Source organism: Actinia tenebrosa, unplaced genomic scaffold (assembly GCF_029948245.1).
Source record: "Actinia tenebrosa isolate PJP-AT-01 unplaced genomic scaffold, QUT_ActTen_1.0 PGA_scaffold8__29_contigs__length_14323225, whole genome shotgun sequence".
Taxonomy (NCBI): Eukaryota; Metazoa; Cnidaria; class Anthozoa; order Actiniaria; family Actiniidae; genus Actinia; species Actinia tenebrosa.
The window spans coordinates 822,791-850,662 of record NW_028292585.1 but is presented as its reverse complement, the minus strand read 5'-3'; the positions used below and the strand labels follow the sequence as shown (position 1 = coordinate 850,662).

General features: G+C 38.5%; 3 protein-coding genes and 1 long non-coding RNA gene across 6 annotated transcripts; 1 reads left to right on the top strand and 3 right to left on the bottom strand.

The window, feature by feature from the left end:
- Positions 1-311: 311 nt before the first annotated feature.
- On the bottom strand, positions 312-5,331 carry LOC116294426 (protein-glucosylgalactosylhydroxylysine glucosidase). The gene is made up of 7 exons (XM_031702022.2): positions 4,597-5,331; positions 3,845-4,041; positions 3,400-3,737; positions 2,576-2,907; positions 1,887-2,072; positions 1,218-1,379; positions 312-808 (listed from the first exon to the last, which is right to left on the bottom strand). The coding sequence occupies exons 1-7, from the start codon at positions 5,218-5,220 to the stop codon at positions 437-439; spliced, it is 2,211 nt and encodes a 736-aa protein (XP_031557882.2). The 5' UTR covers positions 5,221-5,331; the 3' UTR covers positions 312-436.
- On the top strand, positions 1,948-27,844 carry LOC116294466 (uncharacterized). Of its 3 annotated transcripts, XR_004196924.2 has the most exons (7): positions 1,948-2,044; positions 2,572-2,670; positions 3,330-3,385; positions 3,902-4,076; positions 20,157-20,291; positions 25,499-25,660; positions 27,242-27,844. It is a non-coding gene; the product is annotated as an uncharacterized LOC116294466 (long non-coding RNA). The 3 variants fall into 3 exon arrangements; XR_016118697.1 differs by lacking the exons at positions 1,948-2,044; positions 2,572-2,670; positions 3,330-3,385; positions 3,902-4,076 and adding exons at positions 10,945-11,877; positions 12,490-12,584; XR_004196925.2 differs by lacking the exons at positions 1,948-2,044; positions 2,572-2,670; positions 3,330-3,385; positions 3,902-4,076 and adding an exon at positions 19,784-19,904.
- Positions 5,871-16,442, bottom strand: LOC116294446 (C-type mannose receptor 2). Its single transcript, XM_031702042.2, has 6 exons — positions 16,248-16,442; positions 9,856-10,260; positions 9,622-9,663; positions 8,842-9,243; positions 7,629-8,192; positions 5,871-7,175 (listed from the first exon to the last, which is right to left on the bottom strand). Exons 1-6 carry the CDS (start codon positions 16,345-16,347, stop codon positions 7,108-7,110), a joined length of 1,581 nt encoding a protein of 526 aa, XP_031557902.1. The 5' UTR covers positions 16,348-16,442; the 3' UTR covers positions 5,871-7,107.
- Positions 20,831-27,085, bottom strand: LOC116294456 (uncharacterized). The gene is made up of 7 exons (XM_031702054.2): positions 26,839-27,085; positions 24,594-24,826; positions 23,467-23,641; positions 23,268-23,309; positions 22,659-23,060; positions 21,723-22,280; positions 20,831-21,448 (listed from the first exon to the last, which is right to left on the bottom strand). Exons 1-7 carry the CDS (start codon positions 26,903-26,905, stop codon positions 21,435-21,437), a joined length of 1,491 nt encoding a protein of 496 aa, XP_031557914.1. The 5' UTR covers positions 26,906-27,085; the 3' UTR covers positions 20,831-21,434.
- Positions 27,845-27,872: the final 28 nt, after the last annotated feature.

The window sequence follows — 27,872 nt, the reverse complement described above, 5'->3', positions numbered from 1 at the left end:
TTATCCACTGGACAAGAATTATCCGCCGGATAGCGCTATCCATCCTTCGTACAACTGGGCCCAGAAGTTTGCAATCTTTATGACATTTATTTATAGTTTCTTGAGACAGCGCTATGCATAAGCCTCGTAAATAATTTAATTTAATTTACTGTGTTCTAAATAAATAAACATCCTTGTAATTCAGGTTGAACCTGCAAAGTTTTAAAGTGTTTTTAGAGCTACATCTCAGTTTAAATGTTCAAACAGGGCACGTAAACTGTGGAAAGCCTATTTATTCCACAAGGATAAAAATTCATTTTACAAAGAGCATCTGCAATACAGTGAAAAGTTTATTGAACAATCATTTTATTTTACAATACAAATTGGAACTCATACTGTTTCCCCCTCGGCTCTCCCGTCACAGAGACCCCAGTATAACTAAATGAATAATGTACTTCTACCTATCGTGTCTTGGTATTCGTAAAAATCCACGACCTCTATGCAAGTACAGCATTTCTCCTAACCTTAACGTATATCTATTCTTTCGTTTATAAATCATGACCACCTCGAGGCGTGGAGAAATGGGTCCCTTGCTTATTAAACGTACTCCAAACATCTTTTTCTTGATGGTAAACTCTAGTTTGTTACCCATGTAATGGACACCTCGTATTGTTAGCTTCGTACAGCCGCGCGGGAGAGTCGGGTAGAAGTCTAATCGATTTTCTCTGAGACGGAAACCACCGTAGCCGTATATGACAGCCTGTAGGAATCCACCCGCACCGGTTATAAAGTTGACAGCTCCTCGTTTGTTAATCTGTTCTGTCCAGACCTAAAAACATCAAAAGTAAGAGCATTGAATCGAAATATTATGGGGGGGAGGGGGGGGGGTTGGAAAGATTATAAGGGAGGGAAGATTATAGGGGGGGGTGTGAGTGCTTATTTGTCGCACAGGGACTGGGTAAAGCGGTTGGGTAGGCAATGAATATAGCAAATAGTTTAAACCGTCCTGAATTTGTAAAACGTCTTCTAAACAAAAAACGGATGTTGCATGAAACCCTGAGAGCACTCTCAACCCCGGAAAACTTCTTTATTTTCTCGGATGCCCTATTTGCCGTTCTCTTTTAAGGCATTCCTTGGAGGGGAGGGGAGGGGAAAATAATCAACCAAGAAGTTTCCACAAAATCCACTAGTGTTAATACGACCGTAGTTCTTGTATAGATTTGTGATTTCATTCATACCTTAAATGGCCCTACGATGTTGTCATAATTTTTCCTAAATTCCCTGTGTGCCTTCCTTTCCATACCCAGTTCTAACCAGCCAATAGCATGCATGGCGTGAGTCATAGCAGGACCATGCTTCGTCGTTATTTCAGAGTAAAAACGAAGATCATTGTAGCGGACCTATGTAACATAATGAAATTGTCAACAGGGGTGTGTAGGAGTGTGTATGTAGAGTATCTACAGGAGAGTTCTAGGCTTTCTGTAGGAGGGCCCACTTTTTCTGCAACTGTTACGGGGATTGTCTCGGGAGAGGGAGAGAAGGATGATTTGTTGAAGTTAATGGAAAGTGACCTCAACAACAAATTTAATCGCGTCATAAAATGGAAGCAAAATTATTGTTAATTCTGTGACAAAAAAAACGACTTTTTGCGCGCTGCTAGACTCCTTGGTTCGGCACCCAACGCTTTTCTCTACCAACTTTTTTTTTTTTTGAGTAACGTTAAGAAGTATTGCGTGACACCCCTAAAAACATTGTCTCCAGCGTAGAAGCTTAGACAGAAGACTGTTGCGCTACTAAGTGCACCATGCCCTAAAATGTGATCGGCGCCCGTTAATTTTTTTGTGTGCGCATCTCAAGTCTTGCACCTCTTGTCGAGCGCCAATGTTACAATAAAGCAGCTTTCATACCTGCTTGTCCATGTCGTACATCAACGGAAATCCAATAAGAATCGTGTCTGCTTGTTTTACAGTCATGTTGAGATCGTAGCCATCAAACTCAGGATGATATTTGAGCTTCTTGTCAAAGGGGATGTACATCTGTTCGGCAATCTTGTTCCAGCGAGTAGGTACGTATCGACCAAGTAGATTAGATATCTATAGGATTGAAAAAGAAGTAGTTATTTATTACCTACATTCCTACGAAATAAAAGCATGCAAAATGAATAAATGGGAAAATGAATAAATGGGAAAATGAATAAATGGGGAAATGAATAAATGGGAAAATGAATATATGGGAAAATGAATATATGGGAAAATGAATATATGGGAAAATAAATATATGGGATATATGTAGCTTTCTACAGAGTGGTTCTTCATCTATTCATTTCCAAATGAAATTTAGAAGTTGATTTATGCAGAGAGATCTAGAAAAACCCTCGAAGCACAGGAAATAAAAATGCCTATTCAAGAGTAAGCCGGAGTTGATACCATGGGTCTTGTTCACGCGGCGGCCATGTTTATTTTCATTATAATAAAAACCTTCGTTTAACCCGCAACCAATTTATTTTCAAGCACTAGAATGCGAGGCTCGCGTGGAGGAATCACACTTTCACAATATTTTCTCAACTATACAAAATTATTTTCCTTCATAAAGGTACCTTGACAGCAAACTCCAGGTTCTGTTTCGCCACCACATTCGTATAGATACTGTTATCAACAGGAAACTGGTACTCATCTGGCGGCATCACGAAATGTATGTAATACTTCTCGTCCTTTCTTTTATAATACACCCTGCTTGCCCAGAAGTCTGCGGTCTGTTTAACCAGTTGGTACCCGATCTTCTTCAGCCATTGGTAATCTTGGGTTGCCCTCCAGTAGAGCTTTGCTGCGTGCGCGATGTCTCCTGATATGTGGATTTGACTTTCTCCGTAGTAGTCGCCTGGAGAGGTTTCCATACCGCTGAGGGAGCTTTCCCATGGAAACATTGCACCTAGAATCAGACTTATAATATATTGTGCCTTCCTGTCCATCCATCATCCCTCTTTTTATTTATTCATCCATCCATCCACCCACATATCATCACCCCATCCATCCATCCATTGTTTACCCTTCCGTCCATTCGTACGTTATTAAACCACCCCATCCATCCAGTCGTTGATCTGACCGTCCATCCATTCACCTACACATCTATCACATCCGATCTTTCTCTCCGTCCATTTATCCATGCACCAATTTACCCATCCAGCTATCCATCCACCTATTTACCCATCCAGCTATCCATCCACCTATTTACCCATCCAGCTATCCATCCACCTATTCACCCATCCAGCTATCCATCCACATAATCACCCATGCAGCTAGCCATCCACACAAATACAATGTCATGAATGTACTTGTCTATTTTTTTAAAAGAAAGATTGCAATTGCACGTCAAGATCGTTATGGCCTGATACACTGATTTACATATAGTAAGTTTTCTTACCGTTGAATCCATACTTCTCAGCCAGTATCCGAGCAGCGGGCAATCTCTGGTATCTGTACTCTAAACAACCTCTCGCCAGATCCGGGTGAAGCAATACCAAGAATGGATACATCCAGATATCCTGGTCCCAAAATGTATGCCCCATGTACTCTTCCCCGCCCGGGAGACCACCGGGGCTTAACCCGTACGGCCAGTCAGCCCGGGTTGAGCTGAGGATGTAGTACATACTGCCATAAACAGCCTGGGATAACTCCAGGTGGCCTTCGATATCTATCTTGCCCGTATCCCATAACCTTTTCCAAGCTTCCTTGTGGCTTTTAAGCAAGCTTTTCTTATCTCTGATAAGAAAGAAGACATCTTTATAGGTTTAGTTCTTTGTAAAGAAAAACTTGAAGTAAATGGGAAAATAGCAAAGAAAATTCTGGATAAGAAATAATATATCAACCTGTTAGCGTCTTCCCATTGTGCTAGCGTTTCATTAACAACGACATCTTTTCCATAGCTAATGCTGCTGGTTATCGCCGTGACGAAGTACCAAGTCTTATTCTTAACTTTGGCGGCAATTGTTAGTGACGAGGGGATCTCCGTCCACGCCACTCCAACTTTGGCTTTGAATCCACGAGTATCCTCTGGTTTCCTCACCTGGAGCACACGCAGTAACGTCCGATGTTATTGATGTAAGTAAAAAAAATTAAAATGTTTGATCATTTTATAAACCATGGTTAAGACGTAAGGCATTCAATCGAGGCTGAGTTGGCTACAAAACGTTATTTTTTGTACCAGGTTACCATAACAACCTCCTGTCCTGTCATTCTTACTGCGCATGCTTGATTAAATGCTGGCGCATGCGCATTATCACTATTTTCATTGCTACTGGCTGATCGAGACCACAGTCGCCAGGGAAATTGGGCGATACCCTCCCGTCAATCACATAAATTTTTTCGGTACCTTTATATTCTCTGATTGGCGCGCAGTGTATTGCCCTAATTCCCTGTTGCGAATGTTGTCTCGATCAGCGCGTAGCAGTGAAAAGAGTGATAAGAACGACAGGAGCCTGGGTTCGAAGGTGAGAACCACACTGAGAAAAGGGTATTGCGCATGCTCATAAATCGCGATCCAAAACAAAACATTGGAACGTTGTCTTTCAGCACTCTATCTATTAATAAGGTTATTTACTGTGTCATGTATTATACATACCTCACCCACGCCAAACATAACCCCAGGTTTGGGAGAATACTCCTTAAAATTAATATCCCTCGATGGCAGTCCTTTGTTATTTGACAGACTCAGCGTGACATTCTCACCAAGAGATTTCGTGACAGAAAGTTCCACAACGATCAAATGCTTGCGTGACCGATGAGCATAAATTCTTTGTTCGACTGTAATACTTTTATCATCGCTCTCAAACCAACGATAAAATCCCCCTTCGGACACGTCCAAAGCGTACGAATTTTCTCCACTTCTGTCGACCACGGTAAAATTAATCGCGCAAGTCGAGGGTATCCGAGCTCTATGTGTATGCTCGTAGAAATACAACGGATATATCGGCCACTGTTTAGAGACAGCTTTGCCATTGTAAATACCAGCTACGTGTATTGTATCGGTGTAAATTATAGTCCCAACGAAACCGTTTCCTACAGAAGCCATGATTCGACCAGGCCTGCTTCCAGTCACGGTATTCTTGCTGTAAATCTCTTCGAGGTTTTTGGTGTAGAAACGAGTTGGGCTGCCTGTTCTGTCCTTGGCATTGTTAACATTGATGAGATAAAATATCAGTAAATTGAGTATTGGAATCTTGCTTTGAGAGGTAGTCTTGCTCATCTTCTTAAAGCTTAGGTAGAAGGTTACAAGTTAAGACTGTAAAATATGAAGAAATCCTCAAAGATCTCAAAGTTGTCAGATATTTTTTAACGGGGATCACAACAAAGAAGGTCTGTTGCCGGCTGAGCATTGAATGTTGTAATACAATACTAGGTGTGTGATGTCATAACTAAGTTAAAAAAAGTATATCAGCAAAATTTAAATGGACAGTGCACCATTTCTTTTGTTTCTCTCTTTTTTTATCAGTTTTTCTTTTTGTTTGTTTCCTAATGCTCTGTGTCATTTCTTGTCAGCTCTCACATTTCTTTCCATTTTGTCTTCCACATTTCTCAAATATTTTTTCGCCAGGATTTTGATACAAACACTGAAACTAGAATCCTTATGGCATCTTAACTCTGTCAGTCATTCTGTCTCATAACAGATACACTTTGATTTAAACTTTCAGTCAATTTGACCTATGTTTTAAGCGGTTTTTTTTTTTTTGACAAACAAGAGATAACCATTACAAGGAAAAGCAAATTGCTGTTTCGGTTGACAATTTGAACTGCAGACTTAATCTCGATTTTAAAATTTTGCTCCTGTTGCTGCAGGGAATTTTGATAAATTTGATTTGCAAAAGTACCAGACATTCATATAAACTATACATCATATTGGACATTTATTTTTTATTTTATTAGCTTAAGCTCGTTATATCTATTTGTAATAATTCTATATTCATACAGATAGTTTAAGCTTATATAATTGTGATTATATAATACCAAAACGGTCTATATTAAGTTCAATTTGAACATTTCTGTATGCACTTTCACCTAAGTAGTTGCATCGCAATTCAAAGGAGTAGCCAGAGGATCCCCCTTTGGCATAAGATTATTTATTAGCCATTCCCAGGGCGAGAAAAAAATCTGGGTCGAGTTGCCATTGCAGTGTATTGTGGGAATGTTTTGGGGGACATTTCCAAGATGGCGTCTCATTTCGTCCCTAAAACAGTCGTACAATACATTGCAATGCCGAATTAAGCCAGTTTTTCCCACAACCTTGGAATAGCTATTTATCCTTTTCTTCTTTCGTCTAAAGAATTCCATTTGAACCCCATCTTATTAGCTTAACAAATGCTTTTTACGTCCCAGCATTGCCCTATTATGTATACATATACATGTTTAACATATTTGTTTATGGGATACCTCAGTGTCCTATTTTGTCAAATGTTATACATTTTATTTTCTAGCTTTTTGAAGCAAATTTTGCACCACGTTTTACCCTCAAACTTGCGCACGCTTTCTATTCTCACTGGGTATCCAATTTTAATACCGTCCTCTTTTTTGTCTTACAGTTAATACAATTATATAATATTTATACAAATAGTTGAATCATCGTCACCAACTATCACCAGCGTCACCATCATGATTGCTACTGCACTATTGCACATCATCATCTTCGTCGTCGTCGTCCTTATCGTTATCAAATCTAATGCTGCCGTTATCTTCTTCGCTCTACAACCAAAACCACCACCACCACCATCCTGATATTCAAGCTATTCTTTTGAAAACCTTTTACACGGTCATGTGATCACTGAATCACGTGACCGCAACACGATATCATTGTGCATGCGCATTAGACCTTAGCAGTCCCATAACTTGTAATGAACAATCTGTGTTCAGTCTGATAGCTTAATATTATCCTAGCAATTATTTACGTATTTAACATATTAGTTTTCATGCAGGGAGATTTAGTAAGGCAAGTAGAGACTTACTTATTTGAAGTAAGATAAAATTTATGCTTACAAATGTACATGGAGAAGACGTCGCCTGTATCGTGGTATGGCTACCGATACTGCACTCACAAGGCTAGCTTGTTTAATAATTATAACAATGTCTTTGTTTTAATTAATTATCCACGTCCTCGGCTTGGCCTTCTTGTTGTCCTGAGTTTTGCTCTCCTTTCGTTTTCAATTGCAACTGAAACGTATAAAAAAATATGGTTAGAAACAGCGCAGCCAGTAACCAGGGTAGCGAGCCCCAGTGGGCCAAAGAATAGAATGCTGAACTCCTGTGAAATCAGTCAATGCTTTTGTTTAATAAAAAGCTCCCTCTCATTTACTGCTCATTTCATAAACATGCGAACTCTGTGTCTGCGAGCTGCACTCTGAAATTTGGTTTCTGGTTGCCGTCAATCAAAACTAATAAGTCGGTACCTTTCATATTTTTGATTAGCGGCAGTGAAAATCCAAATTCCTACTGGGAAATCGCAACTACGGAGTTCGCATGTTTATGAAAATAACAGGAAGCTTCTCTTGGAATAGACCGCTTTATCTTGGGCGTATTGCTTTCCCAATTCAGACCACGTGTAACGTTGATATTTCACCCACTTCCGTACATACAAAATTTCCTAGTTGTGCAAGAGTTACTTACTATCACAAAGCTTGTCCTTGATCTCGTTCATTCTGATCATCAGCTCCCTAAACGACGACACCCCAATGACGTCACTCTTGCTGGTTGCTATGGATTCCAGCTCTTTCTGATTGGTTGATCTCCCGACACCCACAGCCAGAACGTGAACACCTCGTTGCTTTAATAACCTTGCCTCTTTTGCAACTTTTCTTCTGCTCTCGGATCTGCCGTCTGTCATTAGAATAAATATCTTGAAGATGTCCTGTGCAGGTCGGTATCCTCCGGACTCAGAGAAAAGCTTTGTTCTGGCGAACTCTAGGGCAAACTCAGTTCTCGTTCCTCCCTCCGTGTACTCGATGTCGTCAATGGCATCGTTGACTTCGTCATGGCTGAAATAGCTGTTAAAGTCGAACATGACTTTGGCTTTAGTGGAATATCGTATGACACCAACGTGGGTTCCTTTGTAGGACACTTTGAAACTTGCAGTTAGTGCCTTGACAAAACGTTTGGCTTTTGCGAAGTCTTCAGGTCCCATGCTTCCTGAGGCATCAATGGCAAAAGCCAAGTCGGTTCTTTCACCACACACTAGGATAACAATATTCATGTACTTGTTAATACTTTTTTTTTTGAAGTAAAGACAGCTTTGACTTGTCGATTAATTGGATGTCGTTGCGTTGAATGTTGTGTGTAATTTTATTAGTTATATGCATGTACTCTTATTGTCGCTGATAATGTTGGAATGCACCGACAGTGGCTGCCCAGTTAAAATAATGGACTTTCCCATTATTGTTTGATCCAATAGAGCAACGAAATACAGAGCTGTAATGCATTCCTGTCAATTTTAATGTCAGCTTTGAATGCTGCCGAATTTGGTGTCTCTTTTTGTGCTGCCCATTTGGGTGTCACTTTTTTTGTGCTGCCAATTTGGGTGCCAGCTAAAGGTGCTGCCAATTTGGGTGTCAACTGAAGGTGCTGCCAATTTGGGTGTCAACTGAAGGTGCTGCCAATTTGGGTGTCAACTGAAGGTGCTGCCAATTTGGGTGTCAACTGAAGGTGCTGCCAATTTGGGTGTCAACTGAAGGTGCTGCGCTGCCAATTTGGGTGCCAGCTTTGGGTGATGCTGTTTTGATTTGATCATTAGTTCGCTTTGAGATACGAAACATCACTACAAACCGAAATGTTAACTTAAAAAGTAATAGACGAAGGATATTTAAAAAGGATATTGCATACTAACTTTTAATTTTGCAAATGAAGGGCAACTTATCCAGACAGTACTCATCTCTCCATTGTCCCCAGTACGGATGACCAGATATCGCAACACAGTCCTGTTCCATTCCCCTGTACACTGCCGAAGGCTCCCCAGGGGCCCAGTTGGTGTAATTATAGGAACTTCCATCGGTCCAATAATACCGGCCTTCCCTAGCCATATCGGAAGCACCAATCCACAGCTTTGTAAATCCAAAGATAGGCCGAAGAAGCTGGAGCCATTGTGAGATCCTGTTTGTGTCTCTTTCGTTTGAAATGCTCAGTAGCTGGCCCCATTCTGTCTTGCGGCAGTAGACATCAGCTTCTGGCCATGATAGCATGTCGTCTTGATTAATGATGAACTTGTACGTCCAGATGTTGTCTTCAAATTCTAACAAACAACGAAATTGAACTTTAGACAAATGCCTGTGATCAGTTTATCAAAATTGGTGCAATTTCCCCCAGCAACTGGTATTTTGGTAAAGCAGCATTTCCAAATCATGGATGGATTTTTAAATCATTTCTTCACTTGGACTGTTGACTTTTATGACAAAGACTTTTTCTTTAAAATACAAAAATAAGGTTCGACATTCTACTGATTTCTATGGCAAACGTTTTTTCCCTCCTGTGATGCTATTCCTGCCCATCAACCAACGTTGCTTTCCTATAGCAAAGGCGTTTTTTAAATGAAAGGCAATGCCAATCCCACCTATGAATCAAGATTGCTTTTTTATGGCAAGGACTTTTTTAAAGGCTTTTTTTATCTTACCGTATCCGAATCGTCGGTGTGAAATCAAACGCTTCGGAACACCTGAAAACAGTTACAGAGATAAAGTAAATATTGGTAAGTCACTCGACTAGAGGAAGGAAAGAAAAACCAACTTTCTTCTTTGCTTCCTTGCTTCTTTTCTTTCTTCCTTGATTGCTTTCTTTCGCTCTTCCTCTTTCTCGATTTCTCTCATTCTTATCCCAACCTTACTTTCTTGTAATTTCAAGAACCAACCTTCAGTTTTGCAGATATATCCCCTCGCGTTATAACAATCGACTTCTTTCCAAAACACATCTTTACTTGAAGACGTCATCGACAAACACATTTCGTAGTCTTGCTTCTTGCGAGGGTTCCTTGCACTCATATAATGTGCCGCATGGAACACGAATGGCGTCCCATCAAGCCATTCGAAGGAACCAAATTGACGTTTATCAGACGCACCCACCCAGAAATGTCCCGGTTTCTTGAGATGCCCAAGGGACTGAATCTTGCGGTGGAGCCATTCGTTTTCTGCTGGGCTGTTTATACTCGCGAGGTGACCATTTTCAAACTCGCTGCAGATTTCTTCTGCCTCGTAGAATGTACGGATGTCGTCTTGTTCGTAGACAACTTTGTAAAAATGTTCATCTGATTCGAAAACTATAATCAAGAAACATAAATTACCTCAATTATGAAACCCTATTTCTAGCCGTTCCAAAGGATATTTTTGCCATACAAAATATGCAGTGCGCGATAAAAGCGTGGTAAAACATTTTCAAAAGTGACAGTTTGTGAATCATCGACTTTATTTTGCACAGTTCAAAGGGTCGAAGGGAGAAAATTCTACATTTAAAATGGAACAACGAAATAGTTTAAAAATCAATTAGAAATCGATAGGTATATATGTCAACATCTAGAATACAATAACAAAGTATATATAGTGTTAATTGGATTATATTAAGCTAATAATTATAATATTAGTATGACAAATTAAATTCTTAAGTGATTCTATACTTGTCTTCTTCATCATAAAGGACAACATACAGAGAAACGCATTAGTCGAGCATGTGCAGTCGAGACACATTCTACGCATGGTTTAATTTCCAAACATGAATCGATATCGCTTCAAGGTCCAGATGAAATCAATTAGGTTGGCCATGGATGTTTTAATAGACTTGTTAATGCGTTAATAAAGATTGCCCGGAGGACATCTTACCAGAAATAGTATCTTATCTCGTAATAATGATAATTTAAGAATGTTCTGCATGCGTTTCTTTGCGGGATTTTACAGACATGGTGTATGATAACCCACGTCCATTGATATCCAGTTTCGTGTCGGGTCGATTATCATCAGTTTGTTTGCCAGCGTAATAGAATGTCTATGACGCTATGAAGCTCACTTTTCTATAATACGTTCTTGGATCGATTCGAACATTCACGTGCCAGTTTAGTATTTTTTCTTATGTGGAATGAATAGATCTTTTAGCTTCGTTGTTTGTTGTGCAAATTTCAGACCATGTGATGCCACTCTTGGGAGTTGATTCTTGTTTTATTACATCCATTTTGAAATCACAAGCAAATCCTGCAATCTGATTGGTTCCCTGCAGCAGTGATTTCAGCATAAATTGCACGATTTTGAGCTCTAAATTGCACGATTTTGCACATCAACTGATATGAACCAATCACAAGAGAGACATGTCATTTTCTAGCCAATTATATCAAGGAATCCATCTGAGTGTTGAGCTCACCGCTTCTTGCGAAAAAAAAAGCCACGGCTCAAAAAAAAATTTTCTGAAGAACGATTTTACCGTCTAAAGTCTTAAGAAAAGACTTAAAAAGCCGTAAAAAGGACTTAAAAAGACCAACTGATCACTTAAAATCGTCAAAAGCATCTTTGTAAAGTAACTGCTTAAGTAAGTTGAAGATATTACAGTTAAAAGCAGTGGGGGAAAATGCAATCGGCATCTTTTGAATGTGACCTTTTGGCGATTGATCGTGGAAAGTGGTTTCCTTTTCAATCTTTAAAGCATAACAACACATCGAAAATACAGTCATTAAAAGAAGTTTTTCCTAAGAAGAAGATTTTTGCTGAGCTACGTGACTTCTTAAGGACAACCGAAGGACTAAACAACCTTTGATTTTTGCTGTTTTGTCGGCACAAGTGTGATCTAAACATGTTGAACAGAAATCGTAAAAATACAAGCAGTGAGCATTGGCTGTATGGACAACAGCCAGTTCATTACAACCCTTTTGGGCAGGATTGTCTTGCTATTTAATGTAAGTAAATTTTTCTTAATTTGTAAACCTTTTGGTCCGATATAAATTCATTTTAGTTTTGGATTGAAAGTGTTGGTTTTCAAAATGAGAATCATTGCTCGATCAGTATAAACAAGTTCTCTTGACAGCATGTTTGAATCGACTGCTTTTAGATTGTAAGTCATGTCGGTTTAACTGGAAAAAACGTCTTTTTCGAAATAGATTTCAAAATGGATATAATAAAGTGGTAATTGAACTTCGTGTCGTGCAATTTTGGTCTGAAATCAAACTTGCAATTACAAATCGCACTCCCGCTACGCGGTCGTGCGATTTTGTAATCGCGCGTTTGATTTCAGACCAAATTGCACTCCACTCAGTTCAATTACCATTATAAATATTCTAACATGTTCGTCATAAAAGAACAATTCTCAAGGAAATGTTTCTCCGGATTCCCTCCCGCCGCAAAACCGCTACTCCGAAATTGCATTGCATTATAGTAGATGGATATGAAGACTTAATCAAGCTGTGTAGATCTTAACCATCCACCTAATGTAACCTAATCTTGTCAGTATATTCATATTGTATTACCAAATGTTTTTAATGCACTTTGTGTGTGTTTTTTATTTTTATTAGGCAGTTAAGTTCCCCATTGAGAAAGCTTAAAGTATCTTTGAGACCAATGAACTACACGAGGCCGGGATGTCCGCCCTTAATTGATTAGGAAACTGGTAAAGCCGATATAATCTTTTCCATATGTTGCAGCTTAATTATATACCTAGGTCTGTGCTGTGAGAACAGACACTGGCGTCTTCTGAGATCAATGACTAATACTACACTAGTGCGCGTGATTTCAATCATCCCTATTTGACCCAACTAGTCACCATTCTAAGTATGGTCCACATCGATTAATGTCATATAATATAAATATATCTATGTGTTTGTAGAGTAATTTTCGGAAGCTAACGGCACTGACTTATAGCATGTACACGGTACAACATGCTGTAACATCGACATAGCTACCCATTTTTTTTTTTTTTTTCGATTTTTTGTTTTTTTGTTTGTTTTTGTTTGTTTGTTTTGTTTGTACAATGCAGCCAATACGATCTTCAATAATGGATGTTTTATTTTCCTAAGCTCAGAAAAAACTGTTCCAGTTTTTAACTCTTTGAAAACTATTACTTTTCTTGTACTACAGTTCCATTTCATTCCGCTGTATTGGAGACTTGACTCTACCTCTCCTCTGACAAATATGTACATTTGATTATAATCTTCTATTGTCGATCTTTCCCTTCAATCGTCCAATCATGATAACATCATAACTCGATCATTAGTTCATGTTTATTTAGATCAGGTTTATTTATATCGAGGTGTTTTTCTGTTCTCTTTTTTGTTCATTTTTCCGCCATCAAATCAACAAAGTACAAGTGTACATGTCTCACTACATCACGGGACAACAAAGGCTGATTATTATCCATGTTAAACTTCTTCGCCAGACCGATATAAAACCAAGTCGAGACAGAAAAAATCCTTTCGTTATTCAATTACTCTGTGCTAATAATAATACTAAGTAGCTCATCAATACCGGTTCCTTTGAGTTTTGAGGCACAGACGTGATGGGCCAATCGACGCCCACTCACTCTTACAAACCATTAATTGGTCTTCTATCATTTTCATCCTTGAAAATATGTTACATGGATAGAGGTTGCCAATGTCCTCAGACAAATCGAGACCAAAGATTTAAAAGCAAAGGAATTCAATACCGTCTTAACTTTTCTTTTTAACACTCAACGCAGCACTCGTGGAGCAGAATAAATAATCACTAGAAATAATTCAATTAAAGCTGCTATTATAGATAGATGATGTAGAAAAGTCCTTCTGGCTTAAGTACGGCTTTCCTGCTTGTCAGGGTCTGTTTAGTGTATGTTTCTTCGCGCAAATGATTCCGTCCAACCAATTACCTTATCTATTCTATTAACATCTTGACCCGCACCAAGGGGTTTTCTGTCTACTCAAAAAAACACCAACTCCTTGAAACATGAAGTCTAGTAAAAACCTTTCAAATCAGATACGATAATAAAGATTGGATAAACAAGACAAGCTATTTATATATTCAACGAGTGCACAACGTCAGAAAAGATGAATTCATTGACCCTACTCTTCATTGCTTTACCAAAATAGTGTTATTTTTTTCTCAAATTAGAAATGAAATCGTGACTTCAATATAAGATAACAACCGCCACAATAACTGATCTATCCAAATCCGTGCCGTAATCCAATAACCTTCATATCAAACTTGGATAATGTTTTAACCATTGAAGATCTCAATTAATTTCTCGGACCTTAAATCTGAAGCTTTAATTAAAACAAGATTCTGACCTTGATGCTGCCAGAAATGAATGCTCTTAGACGGCGCAGCATTTTTATTTTATGCAATCCTGACGCGACTTGGCAAGAAAACGGAAACGCTGAGTTTCCGCTTCACTTCCAATGTTCCAACGCACTAAGCCCTTGCGAGTAACAACGAACTTTGAGTGTGAATCGATTATAGATTATTTAAAGTAATCAGTGGAGCATTTATGGTGATAATTAGAATGGATAATTGAATCATTTCAACTGCGTGGTGTGAATACGTTTACTGTTTCACTGTGCGCGCACGCTGGCTGAGGATCGAACTGCGATATTTGCGAAAATAAATCATGATGTCGACTGATGAACTATACTTAAACATATGAGATTAGCAAAGAAAATGATAACGACAGCACGTCAGTTTAAGGATAACACTATAATTACGAGACGCTTTTAAAACAAAAATCATAACAGAACTAAGTATGAAGAGTTTTGGTGAAAAGAGGTTTGATGAGAACTTAACTTAACACGTCTTTTGATACACGTTTGGTGCATAAAAATCTGTCATCAATTGCCTGGAGTAAAAATAGACAATTTTTGGCCACTTTTGTATATATATGTCATATATATTTTTATATAAATAAGAATTCGATTTTAAAATTTGAATTTTTCCAGCATTAGAGAAAAGCCTTGCGGTGGAGTTAGATGCGTTCTTAGCTGAGCAACATAACCACATCTCGAATCATTATTGCTCAGGAACGCCGACTATTTAGCCCTTTGCCCTTAGGCTAGGAAATCTGTAGTAAACATGGGCGATATATTTCCTGTTCAGTTCAGAACTGAATGTGTGATTGATCCACACGAGAAGACTATTATATCAGAAGATATTTGGCAGTGATACATGGGCTGTTTGTCTAGCCTGAACTAAGCGGATACTAATATTATTACTACAAGCCTCTTTAAGGAATTAGTGCACGCGATCGCATGATCCGGCGCATTAAAGTCTTGTCTCAGTGAGAGCGATCATTACAGCCTTCAGAAATAACCACCCAGACGGCTGTGTATTGTCCATTCTGTCCCAAAAAGGGAAAGTCCTTTTGGCGCAAAATTCTTAAGAAACGAAACGCTTCTACCTTGCGCTTGAGCCTATGCTTGCGCTTGTGCTTATGCTTGCGTCCCTAGGATTCACGTTCATACGAAAAGTGGGTTTCTCTTCACAAAGTTACAATCTAAAGGGAAAACGTTATAATCTTGTTACAATCTCGATCTAAAGAAATCCTAAGATACTAATACTCTCGAAGAAAGAAAACTGAATCTTGAACATGAGAAAATAAACTTTTTAATCCACAATTAATGAAGCTGTGAAGGAACTCTGACACTAAATTCTTAAATTTTCAACAATTTCCCTATTGTGAAAGAAGTGTGAAAAATGATTTCGGAAATAGTATGGTCTTTAGCTAGAGATTTACACGAAAATTCCGCAATAAAACTTCCTCCAAAAACCAACACTGTTGGTAATTTAAACCACGGAAAAAAGAGCCGGGAAGGAGAAGGAAGATGTGCAGGACGGACGCGATTTTCCTAATCCAGTCGCAAAACAACTTGAAAAAATCGCTTGTAAACAAAACAAAACAAAACAAAAAAGAAAGAGAGAAAAGAAAAGTTGCACAAAATAGCCCGCGTTTAATTTCTCAGTGTGGTATTCCGAGTTTCTCAAAACATTTGCGCAAAATATGTTTTCCTTGCAAACTGCGCGCTTACGACAAAACTAAAAAATGTGTTGGAAAACAAAGTGGTTTGTAATGGGACGGTCCGACTTTGTGTTACGCATCTCGAATATAAAACAACAAATATATCGATAAAAAGCTTTTTCATTTCTAGTTTGAATTCGATCACTTAGTTCATTGGAGCTTGAGTATCATTTATATTTATGTGAGTGTTCAAGCTAATATGTGATAGAAAAACGAGACAGTCATGTACTAAAAAAAGTAGAGAAACCACACTCCAAAAATAGACTCACAAGAAAAACACACAAAAAAACTTACTAAATCCAGGGCTGCTCGATTGTAGGGTTTCTTTTGGGAAAGAAACCAAAGTAATCAACGCCACAAACAGCCAAACGTTAACTCGATAAATCGTTGCCATTGTCTGAGTTAGTCTTGCTCGTTTCGTTCTCAAAATGGTTTTGAAGCTTCAACCCTTGACGAGATTGTATAGATACTTCAAATATCCCAGGCTTTCCGCTGACTTGACCTGAAATAGCAATCCCACACTTTTAAGCCTGCAACTGCAACCTAAAACCGAGTAACTTTTAGTCGGTCATCCGAGGTTGGATCGATGGATTTGAAGTCTGTCCAACTCGAAGACAAGCATCATTTCATACGCAAATGTCGTTGTGAAATAATAGCTTTTTAAATTTAGAGGGGAGGGAGGGGGTGGGGTCCCATTCATTAGCGCTAAAATCGTTGGTTTGCGTTGATGTTTTCAAAAAGGATTCTTTACAATTTTATGTTATTTGGAAACGGAATTGCTTAACATTTCCTTTATGTTCAGTAAAAGTTTTAACCCCGGAAAAAATGTTCGATGTATGACACCAGCCACGATTTTCAAAAGTGTCATGTTGTCTTCATTCTGCGCTAAGTCTGCATTCGTTGAATATCTTCTGATTTGGTGGTATTCCATCGTCCAGAAGCCATGACCTCGACGATTTAATCAAAGCAGATACAATGATACAGCTAAGGAGAAGAATAATCTAGAGGCTCTTAAAGGGAGTTCCTTGAAACAAACACGTTATAACGTTGCATTCATAAATTTGCAAATATGCACCGCTTTTTTACCATAACAATCGGAGAACTTTTTCCACCTTTCCGATAGCTTTTTCGACTTTTTTTTCTTCTTTTCTTCTAGTACAAATAGTACAACTCCTTATTTTATAAGCAGCTTAGTTTGATTGAGAGTTTCGCAGTTCAAGTTAAAAACTTCCTAGATTCTTTTTATTGACTTCTTGATCATACTAGAGGGATTTTACTTAAAAGCAAAGTTGTATCTGCATTGGTAAATAACAGTCTAAGTAAGACCAAAGAAAACAATGGCATTATTGTCTACTACAATGTATTATGCTTACCACTTTCACGGGTCAAGTACAATCACTCCAATGTATCGTGATACAAGTGAATAAAGAAATAATGCTCAAGGGAATGACAGGTGCTCTGAATGGGATAATAATACGCCAAATCTAAATAAAATTTATTTGACGTAAATATGATTGTGTATACAGTAGACAAATATATGATAAAAGTTCATGAAATAGTTGATAATAAATGTAACACGATACGGAAAAGCTAAAATTTATATATAAATAGCATATTTATAAATACGTTTATTTGCACTTTTGTTTCTTATCAGAATGAGTGTTATTTCTTGATAACGAAAGGGTTTATCATTCAAAGATGAATAATCGTCCTTGTTTTAAGAGGGCAGCACTTAGCCAGTGGCTAACAAACCACTGTCGCTCGTTTCACGATCAAAATTGGAATTTAGGAATTTATTTCTCGAAAAAATTGAAGCACAATTACGAACCAAATAGAAACTCGACTCACATGACAATGAGTCCGGGAATAATTAAGTGAGCAGGGAGGAGGGGGGGGGGGAGGGGGAGGGTGGGGGCACTTCCTTACAGCCCCCTTCCCCACCCCTACCCTTTTGGGCCGCTACTCAGACTAGGAATAAGGGCATACTAAGTGTTTTTATATATGCCAGGTCCGTGAGTGTTCGCGTTCCTGTAGACAGTTCACAACCATTTGCATGTTAACTCGTGCCGTATGACCTGGAAGTGCCAATGATGTTTAAACCAACCACAAGAGAATGATAAAGAAAACTTAAACAAATACTGTTGAAAGGTTTGTCTGTCATGTGCAATGGGCCTCGGCACCGTTAATATCCGTTTGCTTTATCGTACAGATTGTAGAAAAAATAAGGTTTTTAATTGGTTTACCTCTCTGGAACTCACTGCCTTTTGAAATTAAGAAAAGTACTACTCTGTCATCATTTAAACGAAAATTCGCTTTCATTACAAGTCACTCCTCCATTCAACTTTTGATCCTGACCGAAGAAGAACCTTTAAAACCATTTGTTCTAAATGTAGTTCTGTTACTCCGACAACAGTCTGTTGTCCATAGATTATTTTCTTTCTTTATTATCCATGTCATGTTTGTTGTTAGTCCGGATCTGTTGTAAATCGTATCAATCTGTAATATTGATGTATATATGGGACATGTCCACATGGACTACGAGTCTATTCATGCTCTGTTGAAGCTATTAAATAAATAAATAAATAATAATAATAATAAATTGTGATTTTTTTGAATTTAATAGTCCTAATAATCTCAAATGTATCTTGTCTCTCCGAGGGGACACTGAATTCCGGAGGTGATGGCGGTGTTGTTGGAGTACTATGTCAGTTGACCAGACGCGAGCCTTGAAAACTTACATGCCTTTAACTCGCGCGCTTACCCAGTTTATCTGAATTCTTGCTGAATTTTCCACTCAAAACTGGTATTCTCTAATCTAGACTGATCTAGAACAAGTTCAAGCATGGTTAGTCATCGATATATGTTTTTTACGTACAAGGCCGGATGCTAGATACTCCCGGATCGACCACACAACATTCCTGTGAATGTCTAAAGAGGATACAGACTTACCTTTTATACATTAAAAGCACTAGCCCCAAGGGCAAATACTTGACAATTTTTCAGATATATTTTTTTATTAATAAAATCAAGATAAAGTCATAATTATGTAGATTTTTAACTGACTAATTTCTCTGAGAGGCTTTATCCGATCATTCTTGAAGGATATTTTTATCAGTTGATCTGAATCAGTTTTAATTTTATTTAAAAATCTCAGGCATTCATTCTTTTCGTTCTACTGATTGATGAGGCTCTTAAGAATCAATGGTAAATAGTTCAGATTTATAGGGGTTTTGACTTTAAGATGGTTTTAAAAACCTTGAGAGACCACCAAGCGCTGTGTCTTAATTAAAAGACGTATGAGCACGGAATGTCAATGTTAAATTTTAAAACAAGATGTGAAGTATGCATGTGGAGAAGTGTGTTTCATTATATCTGCTGCTTTTCATGGGCGCCATTTTTTAGTTGATTTTTACAAGAAATTTCACATTCTTTACTTTCTTTTGTAATTTCAACAAACTTGCAGCAATTTCTTCTCCTTTTCATTCTTTCTTGAGTTCAAGCCACCGCTTATAGTACTGAACTAACAGATAATTTAAGCGAGTTTTTTAACTGGCAAGCAATATAATTGAATAGTTTGTTTTAACGCTCTTTGATTGGTTGAAGCCGGAAGCCATTTAAAAGCCAATTCCAGTTGCATGAAGTGAAAATAAGACTCTTGTTAACATTTTTGATACCATATAAAGTAGCGAAAATATATCCTACCATGTATATTGAACTTATAGAAGTAGGACTCCACAAACAATTGAATACCGTACGATGGTAGATGCCGGATCAGCGGTCGTCCACAGACCCCCTGTCTTGAGACCACATTTTGTTAATGCGACCTTCCATATTTATTTAATTGGTTCTGCAGACTGCAGAAAATACAGTATCGAAACAAAGCTTCCGAGAAAAGTTTCGAAAGGCTCGTCTTACTTTCTTGAATTCATATATTTTAATTCTTAATTTTCTGTATGTAGATTTTGATCATTTTGTATTATTTAATTAATATTTGTGTGTTATTCTATTTGTTATAACGGCTGTGTTACCTATAGCTGTAACTATTAATATATTTTACGTATCTTCATATCTCCACTCAGCCCGTGTAGTATTGCCGGCGTGAAGGGTGAAAAATACAGCACGCAAAGAAAATGGGTTACCCAACTTTAACTCCTTGTCTATCCGTCTGAAACGAAGTGTTGCTAAATTTGAATTCTTTTATAGGGTCGTACCCGTCGTGCATAGGTGCCAGGTAAAGATTCCATTGTCCCAGACGAGCAAATGGTAAAAGATATTCACCAACTATAGGTATTTTCTGAACAAGAAACACGACTACCTTTAGCGCCGGTCAAATTCCCGGTAAGTCATTTCTGAGTTACGCAACGACAATATTTCTAATAATTCTAACAATATTTAGAAAACTCATTAATAATTCATGAAGAAAACACAATAGAAATCATGACCATGAAGGTGATTTTATATCTGATAAAGATTCGTCTTCATTTGCATAAACTTCAACTTGGATTTTCTCTATCAAACTTGGTTCATTTCGTAAAAAAATCGGTACACAATGAGAACAAACATCATAAGTTTTCTAAGCCGTTCAATAATCTCGCAGATCGTGGTTTATCGGGTCTAAAACCACTCGGCTGCGCCTCGTGTTTTAAAAAATATTTACTAAGGGCTGTCATTGCTAAAAACATCTACGTATTCTCCCTGAGTTCTAGACAAACTTCAGCCTTTTTTTTCGTCCAGGCATTTTAAAGTCAGACATTATTATTGAACAAGAGGTCTATTGATCGCCTGCCATGTTAATACCATATGATACTACAGATTCTATATATATGATTTTCGTGATCTTGGCGTAGCTAAATATAATCACACAAAAGAGGCAATACTGTCTGATATGTGGTTTGTTTATTGATTTTCTCTTTCGGCCATGAATTACCCATAAATCATTGACCAATTTAGATTCCATTCTGTCATCGATGGAGGGTTCGATGATCGCGTGCTTAAATGAGGTCAGCGGGTATCACTATCGCTCTATCTTGACGCCAATGGCTCTCGTCATTAGTATCTCATACCATCATCACGAGCAGAAAAGGTTTTAAAAGTAGACACGTTTCGCAAATCACACCAGACAATATTAGCAGCCTAAAACTAAGGCTGTTTGAAATTCTTGTGACGGAATCAAATATGAATATCTTTGGACTGACCAACATGAAACTAAGTATTGCATCCCAACTAAAAATACATTTCAAACGATTTTATAGACATGCATTACTCTAGCTATAGGAGGATACAACCTCTTAAAATGGAATATTTATTCCACTTGAGAAAGAAATAGTACTCAAGGAAATGACATGCATGTTGACCTAAAACGGTAAGCTGTTACGTTCGAGGTGGAGGGTGTGGTCAAGAAATAAGTGCAGATTATTGATGGGCACAGCAATGAATAATTCATAACCACACTCCATGTCACTTCACATGCTAAGGATTCCCTCAAACGGACTGACCTGAAAGAAGAGAATCAAAACTGGGTCAGCCAAATATTACGTCAAATATGAGATAACATTTTCATATGACGTCACAGCCACCATTTTGGTTTACACCCAGTTTTTACACCCCTCACAAAACATTCTTTAACCGGCTATGAATATAAGTTGGTTACTGACTTCATATATATTTTCATATGACGTCACAGCCGCCATATTGGCTTACACCCAGTTTTTACACCCCTCACAAAACATTCTTTAACCGGCTATGAATATAAGTTGGTTACTGACTTACCGTTACACACTCGTGCACGAATCTCAGTCACTCTCTCCAACAAAGATTCAAATGATCTAACATTGATAACATCATCCGGTGTAGACGCTATAGTTATCAATTCCCTCCTGTTCACGCTCGGCCCAATCCCCACCGCCACAACATACACACCAGTCTTTTTCAGTTTTCTCGCTTCGTGAGCGACGAGTTTTGAGTTCTCTGACGCTCCGTCTGTCAATAGGATCATGAATTTGGAGATCATAGGTCTCGCGCCTCCTTCTACTGTGAACAGACTCTCTCTTGCTATCTTAAGAGCAACGTGGGTCCTTGTTCCGCCTTGGATATAAGCGATATTATCAACTGCCCGAGCAAGGCTTTCGGCTGAGAAGTATTGGTCAAGTCGGAACATGAGTTTTGCTTCAGTAGAGTATCGGATAACCGCGACGTGGGCTTTCCGAGGCGATACGTCGAATCTTGATATCATTGCTTTGACGAAACGCTTGGCCTGCAAGAAGCCAGACCCCGTCACACTGCCTGAACTGTCGATGACGAATCCAACATCTACTCTCACATTACACACTAGGGGAAAATAACAGGCGAAGTCAAGAAAAGCACCAAGGTCTTTTATAGTCTATCCGTGCACCTGTTTTTGTTCTGTCTGGTGTCTGTCTGTCTGTCTGGTGTCTGTTTGTCTGTCTGTCTGTCGATTTACAACTTTTTTATTCTGAATACTTTTGTGTTCGTCTATATATCCCGCGATCGACTGTCTGTCTTTTTTGTGTATGAGTTAGTTGTGCCCTGACTAGATCAGATCGGTACATCAGCCCAGATCGAGGTTGTCTCATCAGGGATTGATAAAATACGGGATGAGGTGAACATACTTAGGCAAACAAGCCAAGCCAGGCACTGTTCGATATACGCATTAATGCAAATCAAACACACAAAAGAACCACTCACTTTTAATTTTACAAATAAACGGCAGCTCCATCAAACACTCTTCGTCGTACCAGCGTACATCGTCCGTTGTTATGGTAGCAACAGCACAGTCACGCCTCTGACCACGTGGTTTTCCCGAAGGCTCATTGGCTGCCCATCTACTGAAGTTCACTGGTTTTCCATCAGACCATATGAAGTTGCCTTCGTCGTAAAAATCGCTCGCGCCAATCCACAGCCGTCTGAATCCATACACAGCACGCACTTGCCTCAAGGTTTGTTGAACGAGTTGATTTTCATCGGGGGTTTCGATGCTTAACAAGTGAGCTGTTTCAACGTGCTTGCAGTAGATTTCTGCTTCAGGCCAAGGAAGCGTGTCGTAGGACATTAAGATGATCTTATAGATGTAGTGGCCGTAATCGAATTCTGATTGTAAAGAGAAAAAACAGAGAAAATGTTGAGACACAGAGGAGAAAAAAATTTCCTTTCCTTTCCTTTTCTCGTTTGTTTTGTGTTGTTATCTTCTGTTATCTTCACTTTTTCCCCCTTTCTTTTCTGTCTTCTCCTCTCCTCTCCACCCTTCTTCCTTAAGGTTAGCCTTGTTTTATGAAACACCTTTCTGTTAATACGTACCGTATCCAAATCTTGTTCGTCCAATAATTCTTTTTGGATAACCTAGGATATTTAAAAAAGAGACACCTTTTACCTGCGACCTGCTTTTAAACAAAGAATCTCATGTCGAATTCATGGCCTGTGTCTTTTTTCCTGCATCTACATCCAAATGCCCCGTGCCAAATCTTTCTCACTTTTTTGCGGTGTTAGAAATGCCTACCTTGAATCTTACAAATGTACCCCATTGACTCGTAACAGTCCACGTCGGCCCAAACAGCTCCAGAAGGACTGGACCTGAGATATAAGCATCGCTCATTTTCGTAGCGCTTCTTGAAGATTGATCTGGCGGATGCTAACATGGCCTTGGAATAAACGAACCGTTTGCCATCCATCCACTAAACAACACAAACCAATATAGTCAAACAAAAAAAGACATGGCAGCCATGTTGGAGGTACGGAGCTAGGCTATGAAATGTGTTTTTTGAAATACCACGACCAACATGCCGTCGATTACGTAATGTCCAAAGGAAAATTTGGTTTGATGCCTCGCGATGAATTCATGAATAAAGGCAGGAGCCAATCCAGGAATGGCAGAAATATATTTACTAGCCATCACCTACATCACATACATGTTAGTTAGTGACGATAACAAAAGCATTTCTTCTCTTGTTAGATCAATCAACATGGCGGCTGTTTTATTGTTATTGATATTTAAAGGATTTTGAGACAGTGACTTTGGAACAAGGAAAATAAGCTATAAAGAAATGGCCGCGGTTTGGCTAATGATCTGGATAGGATAACGAGAAATAGAACTTCACTCGCTTTTTGTCAGTATTGAACAACCAATGAATTGATGGTTTTCAATCATTCCCAAAAGAATTAAATAACAAAAGTCACGGCGACCATGTTGGAGGATATAACAAAAGAATTCATTGACAATTCTTTTGTTAAGTTCCTCCAACATGGCCATCGTGAAAACCATCAATACTCCAGTCACAGTTCGATTTCGTATGTGTGGAATTATTTTATATATTTATGCATTCCAGTGAAGGTCCGTGGAATAATTTCAAAGTTTCTGTATTGTTGAAGTTGTGCATCATTTACTTTACCGTATTTGTGAATATTCTTACACTAACATTAGGCTATCCCTGTATAAATGTGTCGGTAATCAAGGAACACAGCGGTATCTGACTAATTCGAAAACTTCCTATTTGAGCTGTAGTCTGCCGCTGGCACAAGTGTAGGGACCCGCCATTTTCTCCCCACGCACCGCTGTGAGTACGGAAGGCAACGAGAAACAATGTTGCAATAGTGTATTACATAATAAATAAAGAATCCCAACTCCACCTGGAAAATCCCTCGACTCTTCTTATCATTTGCGCCCACCCAGAACTTCTCAACATCATTTGACTGCAAGACGAGACGGATTTTACTGTTAAGCCATTCATTTTGCTTGTAGCCCATGATGCTGACAAGGTGTCCATTCTCTTGTTGTTGGCAGATCTCTTCCGCTTCGTAAAATGTTCGTCGGTCGTCGCGCTTGGTCGTGATTTTGTACATGTATCCATCCTTCTCGAATACTGGCAAAATGAATAATTAAATTTATCCATTAACTTCTATTAACCCGAAACAATATTTGCTCTTGGGCGAGGTTTAGTCATCCCCGCTATGTTGAATGACTCGAAACTCTCCCAATATTCTACTGACTTCATAAGCCATTTCCATAGCAGAAGCCCCTCACCTCATTTACTCCCTCTTTTACTCCGACGAAGGACTTTTGCGTCCGAAACGTCAGTACGTTTTTTCATCTTTTCACGGTGTAAAATTTACCCTTTTATCATTACTGTTTCATTAGAAACACCGACGCAGCTCACACTAGTTTTTAGCTAGTTATCTCTTTTCTTTGCCCCTCACCTCTGGGCTCTTGGGTTCAATTTCTAGACTTGATATTACATGTGAGTAGAAGTCAATAGGTTGTCTCCCTTGGTTCGAGGGTTTTTCTACGGGTTCTCTTGTTTCCCTCGCTGTAAGTTAGCCATGTCCTACTCAGATCACCCAAGTGGTTATTTCAAGGTTTCATCTGTGAGTTAGTCATGCCATGATCATGACTTACATCACTCAAGAGGTTGTTTCAGAATATCGCTTTATTTTTTTCCCCCATTATTTTTCCACTTCAGATCAAATGTCGTTTCCCTTCCGTTTTCAAGTCAATCATAAGAAAGCAATTAAGAAAACCTCACTTTTGTTTTCAGTTCAAGAGTCGTGTTTATGCTACGAAAGAAGTCTACAATATCATCAGCAGATCGACAGAAACATTAGCGAAAATCATTAGATTCGGAGTGTCACTAAAACCTACAGGGATCTCAACAGGACGGCCGTATGAAGAAGAGTTTCCTACTGACCAAAAATCCAAGGTTTGTTATTTTGGTTGTCAACTATTTCACAAGCATGATCAATATTTGGCAATTTGCATACTTTCTAGCTTAGCAGGTCAGAGTTGGCAACTGCTTCATTATGTATTGCCAATTGTAGAAATCTTGTTAAATACTGCAAAAAGAATTTTTTTCTAGATTCAAAACAAGGAGCCAAAGCCAAATCATAAACCGAGGTCAGACGGTCCTCAGACAACACCATTATATTAAAAATATAAAGTCTGTTAAAAGAGAAGATTCTTGTTCTGAAAACTGAAGTGAACTACAGTTCTTCTATTCGATAATCATAATGTCAACGTACAAATGATTACAGTAACATTATCAGAGACCTTTGGGTTTTGAAATGTTTTCAATCTGCTCTTGTCAGTTGTTGGTCCGCGCCTGGTGGCCTCTCGACGCAGGGCAGTAACCTCTTTCAGTGCAATTTTGTTGCAATGGGCAAATTGTTTGCAGGGCTTTCTACTAAATTAATGCATGGATACTTGCTGGCTATCGTCAAAAGTCTTTTTGGCAATACAAAAGTGATAATGCCTGGTGTGAATTCGCCAAAAAAAAATAGGCACATTTTCCCTCAAGGGTCTTCCAAATTACCATTACTGAAAGGTTCTATTTTGATAATTGGAATGTGTTTTGGGGTTCGTCCTTCTTCAACCCCCCATAGACATTTCATTTTGCGCGGATTTTGTGTTTCCTATTTGCAAGATAAAAACTTCCTCTCCTCTCTGATGTAACGCAGTTGTTCTAAAATTATTGTGCTACTATTTTGACGACTTAACCGCTACTTTTCTTAGACGTTTGTCTTTCCCTTTGACCAAAGAGTAGAAAAGTGAAAAGTTCCGCCAAAACCATGTTCACGTTGTTTGGAGTTTAAGTCGTAAGGTATACGATTTTAAATCTTCCTAATTTTGAAAACATTCGAAAATGTTCAAGGAGTTAACACCCTGAATGTTGCGACACTACCTTATCTGTTTTGTTCCTATTTAGTTTTGACTGCCTGAAGCAGACTGCGCGAAATACAAGCTCTTTTAATTGAGACTCATTTCTTGGTAACAAAAAGAAGTCTTTCCACAGTTTAGATCGTTTTCCTAAACTGTTTCAATATGCACTGTATAAACAACTTTTACTAAGACGCGGCTACAACTTCGTTGATGCATACTTACTAAAAGCTTGAGTTTTCCAGCAACGCAAACACCACACAAGAATAAGAGCGCTCCAAAACAGCTCCATCTTCCTCAGAGGTGAATCTCGTTCTGCCTTATTTCTTGGTGAAAAGATTTTAAATTTGATCTGTTTACATTCTAACAGGACTAAGATACCCTTCTATTCTCTCAGTACGACCTCAGTTCCTTTGCCAAACTCCAACACCGTTTCCCGCATTCAGATCAGCTTAAAGACTATTGTCTTGGGGATTAAAGAGTCTATCTATAACAGATTTGCCATATAACAGATTTACCGTTCTAATTTGTAGATGCTATTTTGCTTGTCCTGATGCACGTGTCGTGGGCAGGAACCAGGGTTCTTTTCTCTGATACTAACGATGTTTTTGTTTTGATGGTATTTTAGGTCCTCCTTCCTTATCTATGGATTGATCACCTACACGATACTACAGTTCATCTAGCAATGGGGTACATTTTTGTTTTCATAACATGATATCAGTGTGGTATTCCATAGTACCGAAAGAGACTTTTTTTACCTTGAGCATAGTTTAATTTTCCATTCCAGACAACGTGTCATTCTCTAGAGTATCATTTCTTTGTTTAACGGTTGTGCATGCGAAGACACATGAATATGGATGCAACTCAAACAAAGAATCTTATTCTCAAGAGAAACACGTGATCTCAAATGGTAAAACATTTCGCCCCAGATAAAGAGGTCTTGGCTAACAGGGAAAGAGAATATCAAATTAGTACAAATTCCATCGAGAGAATGTCTGATTTCTTTTGTATTTTCATGTCGGCCACCTTTCCATACTTCGCCTTGCGCAGGCATCCTAGACCTCCTATATATCCTATATTTCCTATAATTTGTATAGGATCCTATAAAGAGCCTATATTTAAAGAAAACCTCCTATATTTCCTATAAATAGGACGACTGCTGATTGATACATTTATACTTTACACTGTTTAGCATATTTGGCGAAGGGAATAAATATTTTTTATGATTTGAGTGATGTATCTTGAAGATATCAAGGTTT

What these genes read in the sequence shown, in the direction of transcription:
- LOC116294426 (XM_031702022.2), bottom strand. Translation starts at nt 5,220, where the DNA reads ATGAGCAAGACTACCTCTCAAAGCAAGATTCCAATACTCAATTTACTG. An exon ending in CAATGGGAAGACGCTAACAG is followed by an intron (nt 3,738 to 3,844) that starts GTTGATATATTA and finishes CTTTCTTATCAG; the next exon opens with AGATAAGAAAAGCTTGCTTA. An exon ending in TGAGAAGTATGGATTCAACG is followed by an intron (nt 2,908 to 3,399) that starts GTAAGAAAACTT and finishes GTCTGATTCTAG; the next exon opens with GTGCAATGTTTCCATGGGAA.
- LOC116294456 (XM_031702054.2), bottom strand. Translation starts at nt 26,905, where the DNA reads ATGGAGCTGTTTTGGAGCGCTCTTATTCTTGTGTGGTGTTTGCGTTGC. An exon ending in AGAGTCGAGGGATTTTCCAG is followed by an intron (nt 23,642 to 24,593) that starts GTGGAGTTGGGA and finishes TGTGTTGTTTAG; the next exon opens with TGGATGGATGGCAAACGGTT. An exon ending in GTACATTTGTAAGATTCAAG is followed by an intron (nt 23,310 to 23,466) that starts GTAGGCATTTCT and finishes TAAATATCCTAG; the next exon opens with GTTATCCAAAAAGAATTATT.
- LOC116294446 (XM_031702042.2), bottom strand. Translation starts at nt 16,347, where the DNA reads ATGGCAACGATTTATCGAGTTAACGTTTGGCTGTTTGTGGCGTTGATT. An exon ending in ATATATCTGCAAAACTGAAG is followed by an intron (nt 9,664 to 9,855) that starts GTTGGTTCTTGA and finishes AACTGTTTTCAG; the next exon opens with GTGTTCCGAAGCGTTTGATT. An exon ending in CTTCATTTGCAAAATTAAAA is followed by an intron (nt 8,193 to 8,841) that starts GTTAGTATGCAA and finishes TTGTTATCCTAG; the next exon opens with TGTGTGGTGAAAGAACCGAC.